At 36.2% G+C, this 14,256-nt stretch overlaps 2 protein-coding genes across 4 annotated transcripts in view; one reads left to right on the forward strand and one right to left on the reverse strand.

Annotated features, from left to right (window-relative positions):
• FAM98B (family with sequence similarity 98 member B) overlaps positions 1–5,094 on the forward strand; it is a 39,663-nt gene extending 34,569 nt beyond the window's left edge. Inside the window, exons 8-9 of one of the 2 annotated variants that reach the window (XM_045202172.2) lie at positions 2,772–2,895; positions 2,959–5,094. In XM_045202172.2, coding sequence (XP_045058107.1) covers positions 2,772–2,895; positions 2,959–3,095 — 261 coding nt within the window. In that variant the 3' untranslated portion in view covers positions 3,096–5,094. Of the gene's footprint in view, positions 1–2,771 lie in introns of both variants that reach the window. The other variant, XM_024568242.3, reaches the window with a different exon arrangement.
• Positions 5,095–6,358: 1,264 nt separating this feature from the next.
• The window catches only part of RASGRP1 (RAS guanyl releasing protein 1), an 85,145-nt gene continuing 77,247 nt past the window's right edge, over positions 6,359–14,256 (reverse strand). For both annotated transcript variants that reach the window (XM_024568486.4, XM_053927545.1), the window contains one exon: positions 6,359–9,193. In XM_024568486.4, the coding sequence (XP_024424254.1) occupies positions 9,059–9,193 (135 nt within the window). In that variant the 3' untranslated portion in view covers positions 6,359–9,058. The remainder of the gene's footprint in view (positions 9,194–14,256) is intronic.

Below are 14,256 nucleotides of genomic sequence, written 5' to 3' on the forward strand. Positions count from 1 at the left end.
CGTTCATCCAGGCTTAGTTATGTGTGTGCATGTTCATTTGAATTTCTGTATTTATAAATTAAACCAAAGTTTTATCTGAATTAGAGGAATTAAGAATTGTTTTTATTAATAGCTTTAGGAAGAATTATTTACCATTCCAAAAAAGTAATCAAAGAATTGTCTCAGTTACTGACAGGTGCCTTACATCCTTGGTGTAAAGGGAAGAGTACGCACTTTGGAGTCATACAAATCTGGGTGCACATCCGAGCTCTGTCATTTACGTAGAGGAGTCATCTTGGGCAAGTTACTGAATCTCATATATGAGATTCTCAGACCCATTTATATGAAAGTGGTCTTAAGCTCAGAGAGTGTGTATTTTTTACTTTTACTGCAGGAATAACAATACACTAATCTGGAATGTTTGTTAGCTCCACTAGAATGCACTCTTCATTTAGACAGAGCACTCTGAGACAGATTTCATTACAAAAAAGCAAAAAAATCGGAAGTATGCGATTTGGGTAATTTTAAAACATCATTTCTCACTCAGTGTAATGAGATAGGTATTCCTGATGTAGGCTACCTTGCCAGAGGGATGGTTGTTTATAAAGTCAGTTTGTCTAATTATCGCTTAGTTAGGCACTAGGTGTTCCTGCCTCCTACTTCCATTTTAGATCAGCCTCCTCTATCTTCTGGAAGTGTTTCCTCTTTAAATACAGCGTAGGGGCAAAAGTAGGTTTACAGTTGTGAATACACAAAATACAGAGTTTATTCTCATATTATTTATTTTATTATTTTCCATATGAACAATTGTAAACCTACTTTTCCCACCCTGTATGTTGTTTAGTATGTAGTAAATATCAGGCTATTTATTCTTGCTGCATCAAGAGTCCTGCTTCTTTAGGTGAAATTGCCCATCCCTTTTCTGAGTTTATAATTTATAGTCTAGTTATTTGAGGATGGTTTTTTTTTTTGCATTTGAAAGAACAATTTCTTGTCATAATAAACCAGAAACTGAGACTGAAACAGTTGACAGAATGTGGTTGAACTTAACCTTCAAAGGAATTAAAAGGGTCAAACAAAGCCACTGTGTGTAGAAGCTCAAGATTGGTGTGGGGTGAAGATAAAGATGACAGCATTCAGCCTGGGTGTCTTATAGCCCCTCACCAGCAGGTCTCTCCTATCCCTTTCCTTCTGAAGCATCTGCATAGCCAATGGCTTTTCCTTCTTTATTGCAGGTATAAGCCAACCCAGTAAGTACCCCTTTGGACATGATGCAAAGCTAAGAGAAATTTTATAAATTTTATTCCAGGGTGGAAAGTGTGCACATAACCAACTCAGCACATACCATATGGCATCCTGGCACATGGGAGCAGCTTGAATCAAATCTGTGATGCTACCATGTGTGAGACCTGTTATGTGGCCCTGTAGCTAAGTCAGTGTTCCTCATTTACAATACTAAAATATCGATGTGGCAGGATGCATTTTGAACTCCAGATTTTCTAAATACTTCTTAGAAAAGTATTAAAGTGATATAGAAGAGAGCTATATCTCAGAAACCTAGGCACTGGGGAGGAGCATTGATGGGTTCTTTTGGGGATTTTTTAGGGGGTACAGAGATGAACAGAGGACATTAGAACCTCTCTTTGGGGGCAGTCTTATGATCAGTTCTTGGAGCAGCGTCTCCATATACCCACCAAAGTAGCATGTTTGGTGGAGAGACCACTGAGAATACCAACCAAGAAAGCTATTTTTTGGATTTGGTAATTAGGACATTATTGCTGACTTTCAAAGAATGTTTATATACTTTGAACCTTACCCCTCAGTGAGAGTGTTGTACTTTTTGTGTTTTATTTATGATCTCTACATTACTAAAACATAGTTTTGGTGAGGATCAATGGAAGTAGAACCTAACTGATTCATAGGTCAGTTTGGTTGAGGAAGTTACTGTTTTACCTTCTTTCTTGAAAGAGACTAGCAGGAAGCTATTGGCCTGTGGTGGGTGGGAGGGCACCCTCCTCACTGCTGTCTGTCTCTTCTCATGGCATATGAAGTAGAGCCTTTCTATAGATATTTGGGGTCTCAAACCAGGTTCTTGGTTTGTCCTTCAGAGTATTGTAAAGCGTGGTTAAGAAAGGATATCAAGTCTTTATTTTCTTTGTAATGTAACAACTAGACCATCCCTGAAATTGAGCTTCAGTTTCTCATAAGGGAGGAATACTTCATTGAGAATCTTTATCTCTCTTTGCGGTGCTGCCTTGGATTATAGTCATTATATTCATCTCTGACCTCGGTATATCCACATATTATCACAAGTACTTCATACTTTGTTGAAATAAAAATGTACTCAGCAGTACAGTCTTTCATTGGATAGTCCATTATCAAATCAGTGGCAAAGGAAAATCCAGTTATTGTTGTATAAATGGTTATGAATTTATTTAGGGCCTGTATTTTATGTATTTTAATGTTTTGCTAAAAAAAACTTCTTACCATGATGAGTACTACATTTGTTACAGAATTTGCTAAACAAATTTAAACGAGAAAATAACAAGCCTTTAAGTTTCAGAAATACTTCTCTAGATTGCTTAAAAATAATACCACATCATGAGGAATTTGTCATATATCACACTTATATTTTCATTATTACCTCATACTGCCATGTCTGATACTTTCATGTCCTTAAATATTTGACTTGTTTCTTTATTACAACAATAATTTCAATATCACTTGACTCCTTTATGTAAATTTTAACTTTTAAAATATTAGAAACTGAAAGACAATGTTTCTTCAAACAGGTGCTGATGGGAAGAGTGCCTGACAGGGGAGGACGGCCGAATGAAATCGAACCACCACCTCCTGAAATGCCACCTTGGCAAAAGAGACAAGAAGGCGGCGGAAGGGGTGGCTGGGGTGGTGGAGGTGGTGGTAGAGGAGGTGGTGGGGGTGGAAGAGGAGGTGGCGGTTGGGGAGGTGGTGGGGCAGGTGGTGGCAGAGGAGGAGGCTTCCAAGGCAGGGGAGATTATGGAGGAAGAGGGGGCTATGGTGGAAGAGGGGGCTATAGTGGAAGAGGTTATGGAGATCCATATGGAGGAGGTGGTGGTGGATATAGAAGATATTAATAACTACAAAAATTAGATAGTAGTGCTTCTTGATAGATACATTAGGCATAGTATTCTAAATAACATACATGAATGTCATCTTTGAAGTAAACACTTAGATTCCTTGATGTCATTCTTGAATTGGGTTAATATGTAAGAGTATTGTTTTATACTACCATTTCATCTCCTGGGCAGAATGATGATTTTATTTTTATCATTTTATGTACTCTTGAGCATGTTATGCCTTTTTAAAAAAAACAAAACAAAAAAATGAGCTAAAACTATTTTTAAAAATGTAAATATTTATTACCATCAAACTTAGAAAATGGAAAGTATTTTATTGTCATGATTGTATTTAGATTGTTACCTGTATTTTATTCAGGTTTGAGACACATAAATGAGTCCACTTGTTATTAGACTATTGCCTCATCTGTATTCCTTGTTTTGTATTTGTTAATTTTACTTTACAAAATAGGGAAAGGGACTGATAGTTTTGTTCAACAGGTAGTTGCTATGACTTGTTTTTTCTTTTATTGGAAGTGATTCCTCTGGCCAGTTTTCTGTTAAAGTCCCGTTAACTGAAGACTGAGTCTACTTTTTGGTATGCATATTTGATTTCTTTTCCAACTAGATTTGAAATCTGTGACTTTGTTTGGCAAAGGAAAGTTAGATCGAGGTTAGAATTACTCTAAAGGGACAGAGACAGGAACCAGTTTTACATGATGCTGTAAAAAATATTCCTATAAATTGTTTCTTCATCATTTGGGCCATTATTTTAGATATCAGAATATTAAAAAGCAGGCTAAACTGTATTGCACAGGACTAGAGTAGTAATTTCCAGTTTTAATAGATCGGAAGTAGGGCCAAGGCATCCCTTCATAGTTCTCATTCATAGCTAGATTTGGAAAACACGGGGTTAGGGAAGGGTTACCTGTGGTTTGGCTATCGAAGCAGCCAGAGACTTGGTGAGCAGGAGTCGTGAATTTCAATCATGGCACTTAGTCCTGGGGTGTTATGGGCTAAGATGGTCAATAGGTCTCAAGGATTGATTTTTCCTCACTTGTCAGCTAAGGAGTATGATGAACCCTGTTTAGGTCGTTTCATAAAGACCTAAGTACAAGTGAAATTTGTTGAGAATTTATAGCGGGCCTAATGTGAATGGTTTAAGAGGTGGGCCAAGTAATGCATTTTTGTCTTACTGAGGGGAGAGAGAGGAAAAGAGCCACCCAGATTCTAAAATTCCCACTGTAAAGTCTGTACCCCGGTGTAGGCTTCTGGTTAACACCTGTGCATAGCAACTCTCTGTGCTCTAACCAACTCAGTAGGTAGGAGGCTGAGTGCCAGTGGACAAACAGTATTTGATATGTGGCAGTTGTGCTTTGTTTTATAGTAAACCCCGTGGTAGAATCTAAAATAAGGTTAAAACTTTAGAGGTGAACATTGTGTATACTGCAGACTTGGCCATGTGTTTTTCAAGATAACCCTTCAAAGAAATTTGTTCAGGATAGGAAGACAATTTGTTTCGGTTATTTGTAAACTTACTTTTTAATGTGTTTATATTAAATAATAGACTTAATTTTATTTGTGATTGTCAGAGAATGTTTTCCATAATTAAGAAAACACTTTTATTAGTATTTGTGAACTCTGAAAAAGAATTTTAAAAAATATATAAGCAGACGCCAGCAGAGTAAAATATTTGAAGAGTTATTAGTTAAAACAGAAAATGTTCATTTAAAACTTTTACATTTCTGCTTCATTTGGGAACTTTGGTTGCTGACACAGAAGGAGTTTACAACCCCTCCAGCTTTTATCAGTGAAGACTTATGAATAATGACAGACACGGTATCAATTTCTGTAAGGTTTCTTTGTACCGTCATAGGGGCGCTGTGGGATTACCCACAGGACTCACTGTAAATCTTACCCAGGTCTAGGGCTTGCTCCCGGAGTGGTGTTGGAGCGGGAACCACACACATTTACACATTCCCATAAATGTCACCTGATTAAAAAGCTGAGTGGTCTAGACACCAGTATCTCGTCCTTTCCTCAAAGCTAAGATTTCCAGGGTAATCGTTGTTCAGTGAAAATTTCAATTGTAGAAGTGTGCTAAGCAATAACTAAAATAGCAGTTAAGATAATCTGAGGCCTTAATGTGAAAGGCCGTGATGTGAAAATGTTTTTTAGTTGAATGCAATACAAATGTAGAGTATGATGAATGGTACTTCTGCTTCCTAAAGTCCAATACCTTTGTGCCTCCTCTTTGTTCCTTTTTGCCTGGTTCTCATTTCCATTTTTACCTATTACCTCATTTTCCCTCTTTTTTTTTTTTTTCTTGCCTTGGTCTGGTCTTTGGTATCTAATAGCAGCTCTAGATATATCTTGACTGGGAGTTTCTGAATTAAAGAAGGTAACTACTCTCTCATCTGGACCATAAAGAGAACAAGTCCACCATTGTAGCTTAGTTGGTTGGAGCACTGTCCCGTAAACTGAAAGTTTGTGGGTTTGATTCCTGGTCAGAGTACATTCCTAGGTTGTGGGTTTGGTCCCTGGTTGGGGCGCATAGAAGAGGTAACTGATTGATGTTTCTGTCCCTCTCTGTCTCCCTTCCCCTCTCTTAAACCAACAAGCATGTTCTCAGATGAGGATTTAAAAAAAAAAGAACAGAACGTAAGTCCTGCCCACACATAACCTACCACACCATCACATGTCAGCTCAGCAAAAGAAGGGCTCAGGTGTTTTCTTTGAACCTATTTCCTTGTGTTTTGCAGATCAGGGAAATTTTGACTCACTAAATAGAAAAAACCTATTTTAAAACAAAAACATTTTATTACCTATATTTGTGTCAAAAATAGGTTTGAAAATCCAGAAAAGATTTTTGACCAGAGAATGTTCTGAGCCGTGACATTATTATCTTGTAAGGAGCATAGGATAAGGGTATTTGGGATGGGAATCATGGCTGTAGGAGAGGAAGTTTAATCTCTTCTTTAAGTTCAGGTTATCAGAGTGACTTCATTATTTTATATGAAGTATGAATGGACAAAATGATAAATACACTCACATCCAAGTGTATCAGAAGGCATTCCATACTGGAATGTGAGTGATTGGAAGTTTTCTCCCTTCTTCACTGGTCTGGTTAAACAGAAGTTGGCTGGGGATTAAGGGCATCATGGTTATCTCTAATCACTAAGTAATCGTGAGCACAAATGAATTGCTCTGGGTGGTCTGTACATTAGACTGAACCATCCTCTACCAATTTCACCCACAGCTTAGAAGTTTCTCTACTTGCTAGTTTTCTTGGATAGAATTGTGGAATTAAAGACCAAGCCACAGAGAAATGACCTCAAATTTGTCTCCTTCAGTGTTAAGTATTTATAGACTTAATGTTTGGGGAACACTGTAAGTCATTGTGCAATAAAATGGAAAAAGGTGGATATTTCTGTACTCTTTCTTCTTTGTGTTATAAAGAGATTTAGAAGAAATAATACTGAGTAATTAGTTGGCTCTGCTTTTCCTTCCAGGAGAACTGTTTGCATAATAAAATATGGGAATGGTCTCAGCTGTGGATTATACTAAAAATTCAGATGAAGCTTCTACATATTCATGAACTAGAAGAAGTACAAAACATCTATGTTGTAGGGATTCTAATGTCTTTTATCATATAAATATTACACACAAAGAAAACTTATATTAGGTATAAAAAAACTTTACAATCTGTACATGTTTTTTCCTTGCAGTTCTTTTACATAATACATCTTTAGACAGACATTCACAAATAGTAAAAATACAAGTCAATTACCAAAGCAAATGAGAAGTGACATTACTGTTAACAAAACAAAATTTGTCATTATTTTTGGCAGATAAACATATGCCCAAACTTATTTCAAGTCAGTACAAGACACAAAATTTTGTATCCTAGGTTTAACAAACCAAAAATCTGTTCCAGATTATTTCTGTAGCTTCACACCAATAATATTAATTTACACATTGTACTTCTTGGCCCTCTAGGTTGTAAAAACCTGAGATGAATTTACTGCTTCCTGTCCATTTTAGTGATAAGTTCTGGAATGCCTGAGATCTTCTAGCCTTGTTAATGTGACTAAGGAGACTGTGACCTTTTGAAGTATTTACATAGAAACTAACCTGGGGTATTTGGGGTAGAGGGGAAGAAGAATGAAAAAATTTGTTATGTGACTATGTTTAAAGGAAGTGGAGCAGTACTGTTTTTGGTCTTTATCAGAGGAATAATAGTGAAGAATATGAATTTTGAAGATTATCATAAACTCAGGTGGTTCCATATTAAGGTAAGTGGCAAAGTGCTGCTTTAAAAGTACATACCAGGTGGTAGGATTTTCCAGTTTGGATTTAGGAAAAGGGTAAGTTTGTGTGTAAAGCGATTCTTTAAAACACACTGAAAGCTAGTCACTAACTTTGTCACTAAAGCTCAATACAAGGAGGTATACAAATTGGAACCAGTCTTTCATCAAACTTCTTAAATGATCTGAATTCTCCAAGAAAGCCACACTGTATATATGCGCTTTGTATTCTGATTAAGACTTGGTGTTGTTGGCTTTAGGTTTGGAACTTCTAATTGTTGATATTATATTCTTGGCACGTTGGTCAACTTGTTTATGAATTTCAAGTCAGTTTGGTACCAGGTTTTCCAAGTGTGGAAGGTAAGTCCTCTCCCCCACCCCCCTCATAGAAAAAGAAAATGATGGTACGAATTTTTTAGAGAGTCTGACAAAGGAGTTTATGAACAGTTGCCTGGACAACTAAATTAGCTCATCTATCATTAACCTTCATTAATAGATAACCTGTAGGTCTCTTGTGATTTTGCCAAACAATATAATTTACATTGTGAGCAAATTCTTAACCTTATAACCAACTGAACTTTATACTTGTGAATTTCTGTAAATGACTAAAAGTTGTTTAATTCACTTCCACATTTTATAGAGGAAAAAAATTCCAAGTCATATGCATGCCTGATATATATATATAATAAATATACATATGTACACTCTGTCAGCTGTTATTGAAGGCTGTGATCCCATTAGCTTATTTCCAAATAATATTAATAGTGAAGGCAGTATAAGCACAAATTCAGCTCAAAAATAGGTTATAATACTTAATAAAAAGGTAAAGATGGCACATAAAGACCTAAACAGACTCTGTTTAAAAACAACAGCTATAGAGCCCTACTACTGTCCACTGTAGATTATACGGGGACAAACATGTTTGCATTATGTTGAGCTAATTAGCCAGTCATCTGTGGGATGGTATTGGCCATGTTTTCAGGTATTTAATTTGGTTAAATACTTATTTTATTATGACCGTGAGACTAAAACTATGAGTTGATCTGCGACTGGACAATGTCATGTTGTTTAACAGCCCCCCCCCCCTCCTGCCCCAGTTTGTGCCTACATCTCCAGAAGTTCAGTTCCAGGTAGATGTCCTCAGGTGTATGAGCGTAGTGAGGAAGGAGTGGGGAAAGGCCAACTGATTAGATTTGAGGTAGTGACTTGGGAACCAGATTCATAAAGAATGCTGGCATGCAGAGGAAGTGAATCTAATACCATAAGCAAGCTTTGGATGGAACAAAGTAAATCCCTCAGTTCACAGAAAACTCCAGGCAGATTCATTTTCTAGGGATTTTAGTTTTACGGAAGCAGCAGCCAGGCAGGCTACTTAGAAGCTACCTTATCAAAAAACTATAGATAACGCTTTTATCACACTTTTGCTATTAGTTTCAGGGGAAACAGTTTGTGGTATGAATGGCAATCGCATTCTGCGGTTTTCCTTCCCTTTGATTCAACTTGACTGGAAGAGAAAACAGTACCACACACTGGGAAAAAAAAGTAGCTCTTCTTTTTTAAAGTACCCCTTTTAAAGCTGGTCACTCCAAGGCTCCCTGGTGTTTCTGGTAATCAGCTTGTGAAATGAGGTCTGTGATACACCCATCCACAGACTGTGCTCCTTGAGTGTCTGTGCTAAGAACAGTCACCTTGTTCCATCCGAGCTAAGACATGATTGCTTTTTGCAAGTTGGAGGCTTTCAATTTTCTTCTGTGCGTATTTCAGTTGGATCTTTAGAGCATCATTATCTGCTTTCAGTGCATTTATTTCCTAAAGTGAAAGGAAAATGAGGTGTGTTAATGAAGCAGCAATGAATAGCAATACAGTATCAGGAGTATCACACTTGATTGGCGTACCCCATTCATTGTGGCTGAGCATTAAAAACTATTTTCAAGACAGTTATTTTACCCCAAATAGAAAATACCAAGTTAAATATCAGATGAGCATGTGCCAACAACAATTAGTTTTTGTTAATCATGTCAAATATGTGCATAGCTAACAGAATAAACGATTCCCAGGCAGTAGGTGGATAATGACAAAACCTTGGAGGTTATATAGCAGGACACCTAAACTCTGGTCAGATCTGAGGTATGAAAGCATTGACTTGGAATACTGTAATGTGAGATTTAGTCTTATGTTCATTTACTCTTAAGTATTCTTACCCCAAACCATTGAAAACTATTGGACTCTTTTGGTAAAGATAGGAATTTTATCCCATCTTCTAAACTGGGATCGAGTTATCTAATTTTCAGTGATTTTAATTATATGGACAGCAGGTGGTTTCCAGTTTTGACTCTTTAAAAAAAATTGAAATATATTTGACACATAACATTATGAAAATTTAAGGTGTACATGTTAATTCAATAGTTATATATTATAATATTGCCATTGTAGCTATAATTAATACCTCTATCATGTTACATAATTACCCTTTCTTTTTAGTAGTTAGAATAATTCTCATCTCTTAGCAAGCTCGATGATTTTAGTACAATATTGTTGTCTATGACCTCTGTACTGTGTGTTATATCTCTGGGGCTTATATACCACCCGTGAGTTTGTGCCCTTACAAACAACTGTCTTCTTCTCCCCTCCCAGCCACCTCTCCTGGTAACCACCATTTCATTCTCTGATTTTACAAGTTTGGCTTTTTAAAATTCTCTATATAAGTGATACAGTAAGTACTTGTTTTTCTCTGACTTATCTCACTTAGCATAATGTGCTGAAGGTCCATCCATTTTGTTAGATAGGAAGGTTTCATTCTTTTTTCCAGATGAATAATATTCCATTGCATATGGGTACTGCACTGTCTTTACCCATTCATCCGTCAGCAGACACTGAGGCTGTTGCCCATCTTGGCTATTGCAAATCATGCTGCAGTGAACCTGGTGGTGCCTTTATATTTTCGAGTTAGTGTTTCTGTTTTCTTTAGATTAATACCTAGAAGTGGAATTGCTGGATCATATGATAGATCTATTTTTAATTTTTGAAGGAACCTCTATATTGTTCTCCACTGTGGATGTATCAATTTACATGCGCACCAACAGTGCACCAGGGTTCCCTTTTCTCCATGTCCTTGTCAGCACTTACTGCTTGTCTTCTTTATGACAGCCGTGCTGACAGGTGTGAGGTGGTATTCCATTTCCCTGATTAGTGCTAATGAGCACATTTTCGTGTGCCTGTTGGGCATCTGTATGTATGTCTTCTTAGGAAAAATGTCTGTTCTTCTGTCCATTTTTGAATTGAAATTTTTTCTGAGATTTATTAGTTTCATATATCAATATTTTGGCATTAACCCCTTATATGATATATAGTTTGCAAAAATTTTCTCCAATTCTGTAGGTTACCTTTATCATTTTGTTGTTTCTTTGGCTTTACAAAAGCTTTTAAGTTTGATGTAGTGTGATTTGTTGATTTTTACTATGGTTTTTGCTTTTGGTGTCATATTCAAAAAGATAATTGTCAAGATCAGTATTGAGGATCTTCTTCCCTGTTTTTTCAGGACTTTTATAATATCAGGTCTTATGTTTAATTTTTTGATCCATTTTGAGTTAATTTTTGTGAGTGGTGTCAGATAGATGTCTGGTTTCAGTACTCTGCATGTATTTTTCCAGTTTTCCCAAAACCATTTGATGATGATACTATATTTTCCTCTTTGGGTGATCTAGGCTCCCGCGTCAAATATGAGCTGACTGCATAAATAGGGATTTAATTCTGGGCTCTCTTTACTGTTCCACTGGTCTGTGTGTTTATTTTTGTGCCAATACCATACTGTTTTATTACTGTAGCTTTGTGGTAAAGTTTGAAATCAGGAAGTTTGATACCTCCAACTTTTTTTATCAGGATCACTTTGACCATTTGGGGTCTTTTGTGGTTCCATACAGTTTTTTAGGATTGTTTTACATTTTTTGAAGAATGCCATTGGTGTTTTGATGGGGATTGCATCGAATCTAGATTGCTTTGGGCAGTGTGGATATAACAGTATTAATTCTCTAATTCATGAACACAATTGTCTTTCCATTTGTTTGTGTCCTCTTCAGTTTCTTTCAGCAAAGTCTGGTAGTTTTCATTGTACCGATCTTTCACTTCCATAGTTAAATGTATTCCAAGTATTTTATTGTTTTTGATGCTACTGTCAATGGGATAGTTTTATTTCTTTTTTAAATGTATAAAAATGGAACCAATTTCTGTATGTTGATTTTTATATACTGCAGTTTCATGAAAATTATTGATTAGTTGCAATAGTTTTTGGTAGCATCTTTGGGGTTCTATATACAAATCATGTTATCTGCAGATAATGACAGTTTTACTTCTTTCCTGTTTTGGATGACTTTTGTTCCTTTCCCTAATCACTCTAGCCAAGACTTCAAGCACTGTACTGAATAAGAGTGGCGAGAGAGAGCTTCCTTGTCTCTTTATGATCTTAGAGGAAAAGCTTCAAATTTTCCTCCGAGTATAAAGTTTGTTAGCTGTGGGTTTGTTGTATATGGCCCTTATTATGTTGTTATGTTCCTTCTGTACCCAATCTGCTGGTTTTGTCAAATGTATTTCTGCATTGAGATAATCATGTGATTCTTACGTTTCATTTTATTAATATGTATTACATTTATTGATTTGCATATGTTGAAACATCCTTGCATCCCAGGGATAAAAATTATGGTGTTTAATCTTTTTTACATGTTCTTGAATTCAGTTTGCTAATATTTTGAGAATTTATGTATCTATATTTGTCAGTGATAATTGGCCTATAGTTTTCTTGTGCCATTTTTTTTTTTTTAAGATTGTATTTATTTAGCTTTAGAGGGGAAGGGAGGGAGAGAGGGAGAGAAACATCAATGTGTGGTTGCCTCTCACATGCCTTGATCGGGAATCGAACTGGTGACCCTTTGGTTCCCAGCCTTGTGCTTAATCCACTGAGCCACACCAGCCAGGACTCTTGTGGTGTCCTTACCTGTTTTTGGTATCAAGGTAATGCTGCCTGTGTAGAATGAGTTTGGGAGTATTTCCTCCTCAGTTTTTTGAGTTTGAGAAGAATTGGTGTTAATTCTTCTTTGAATGTTTGGTAGAATTTGCTAGTGAAGCCATTTGGGGTTACCATGTTGGGAGGTTTTTCATTACTATTCAGTCTCTCTGCTCATTGGTCTGTTCAAATTTCTATTTCCTTCTGATTCTGTCTGGGCATAGATTGTGTATTTCTAGAAATTTATCCACTTCTTTTCAGTCATCTTATTTGTTGGCATATAATTGTTCATAATAATCTCTTATGGTCTTATGTATTTGTGTAGTAACAGTTGTAATGGCTCCTTTTGCATTTCTAATTTTATTTGAGTCTTCTTTTTTTCTTAGTCTGGCTAAAGGCTTGTCAGTTTTGTTTATCTTTTCAAAGAACCAGCTTTTATTTTAATTGAGCCTTTCTATTATATTTCTTGTATCTTGTGTCACTTATTTCCGCTCTGTTATTTTTCTCCTTTCTGCTGACTTTGGGCTTACTTTCTTCTTTTTTTTTTCCCCCCAAGACAAGTAAAGTTAGGTTGTTTGAGATCTAACTTCATAAAGATATGCATTTATTGCTACAACTTTCCTCTCATAACTGCTTTTGCTTTATCCCATAAGTTCTGATATGCTGTATTCCATTTTCATTTGTTTTGAGATAATTTTTTATTTCCCATTTGATTTGACCCATTGATTGTTCAGTTTCCATATATTTGTAAATTTTCAGTTTTCCTCTTGTTGATTTCTAGTTTCATACCATTGTGGTCTGAAATTATAGTTGGTATGATTTCATTGTTTAAATTTGCTGAAATTTGTTTTGTGCCCTATCATATGGTTTATCCTGGAAAATCATTGTGGTCTGAAATTATAGTTGGTATGATTTCAGTGTTTAAATTTGCTGAGATCTGTGCCCTATCATATGGTTTATCCTGGAAAATGTTCCCTGTGCACTGAAGAAGAATGTATATTCTGCTGCTCTTGGATAGACTTTCTTATGTATGCCTGTTAAGTTGGTTTGCAGAGTGTGGGTCAGTTTAACATTTCCTTGTTAATTTTCTGACTGGATGATCTATCCATTGTTGACAGTGGGGTATTGAAATCCCCTACTGTTATTGTATGGTCTGGTTCTCCCTTTAGATCTGTAAGTATTTGCTTGATACACTTCAGTGCTCCAGTGATGGCTGTGTAGATATTTAGAGTTGTTGTACCTTCTTTGTCTCATTGTTTTTGGCTTGAAGCCTGTTTTGTCTGATACGAGAATGGCTATGGCTACTTTGTTTTTGTTTCTGGAATATCCTCTTCCTTCTCTTCACCTTGAGCCTCTGTCTGTAGAGCTAAAATTAGTTTCCAATAGGTAGCAAGCTGTTGGCTCTTTTTTTTTTTTTTTTTTTGAAATCCCTATGGCCACTCTGTGCCTTTCTTGATTGGTGAATTCAATCTATTTATATTTGGAGTGATTAGTGATATATAAAGGACTTACTACTGTCATCTTATTGTTTGTCTTCTGGGTGTTTCTCCATTTGTTTCTTTTCCCCTCTGTTTACCTTTGTCAAGTGGTGGTTTAATGTGGTAATTAGTTCATTCTTTCATGTTTCATAACTCTACTTTAGATTTTTGCTTTGTGGATACCTTGTGGCCTATGAAAAATGTATCATCGACAAAATAGCCCTTTGGTAGCACCTTCGTTCACCTGTCAGTTTCCACCCTTTTACTCCTCCCCTTTTATGTTTTTGATGTCACAGTTTACCTCTTTTTATGCTGTGGATTTATTGAGAAATTAGATAATACTGTTTAAGTCTTTATACTATAATTAAGTGGCTAATACAACTTTCTAGTACATAGTT

Source organism: Desmodus rotundus, chromosome 7 (assembly GCF_022682495.2).
Source record: "Desmodus rotundus isolate HL8 chromosome 7, HLdesRot8A.1, whole genome shotgun sequence".
NCBI classification, from domain to species: Eukaryota; Metazoa; Chordata; class Mammalia; order Chiroptera; family Phyllostomidae; genus Desmodus; species Desmodus rotundus.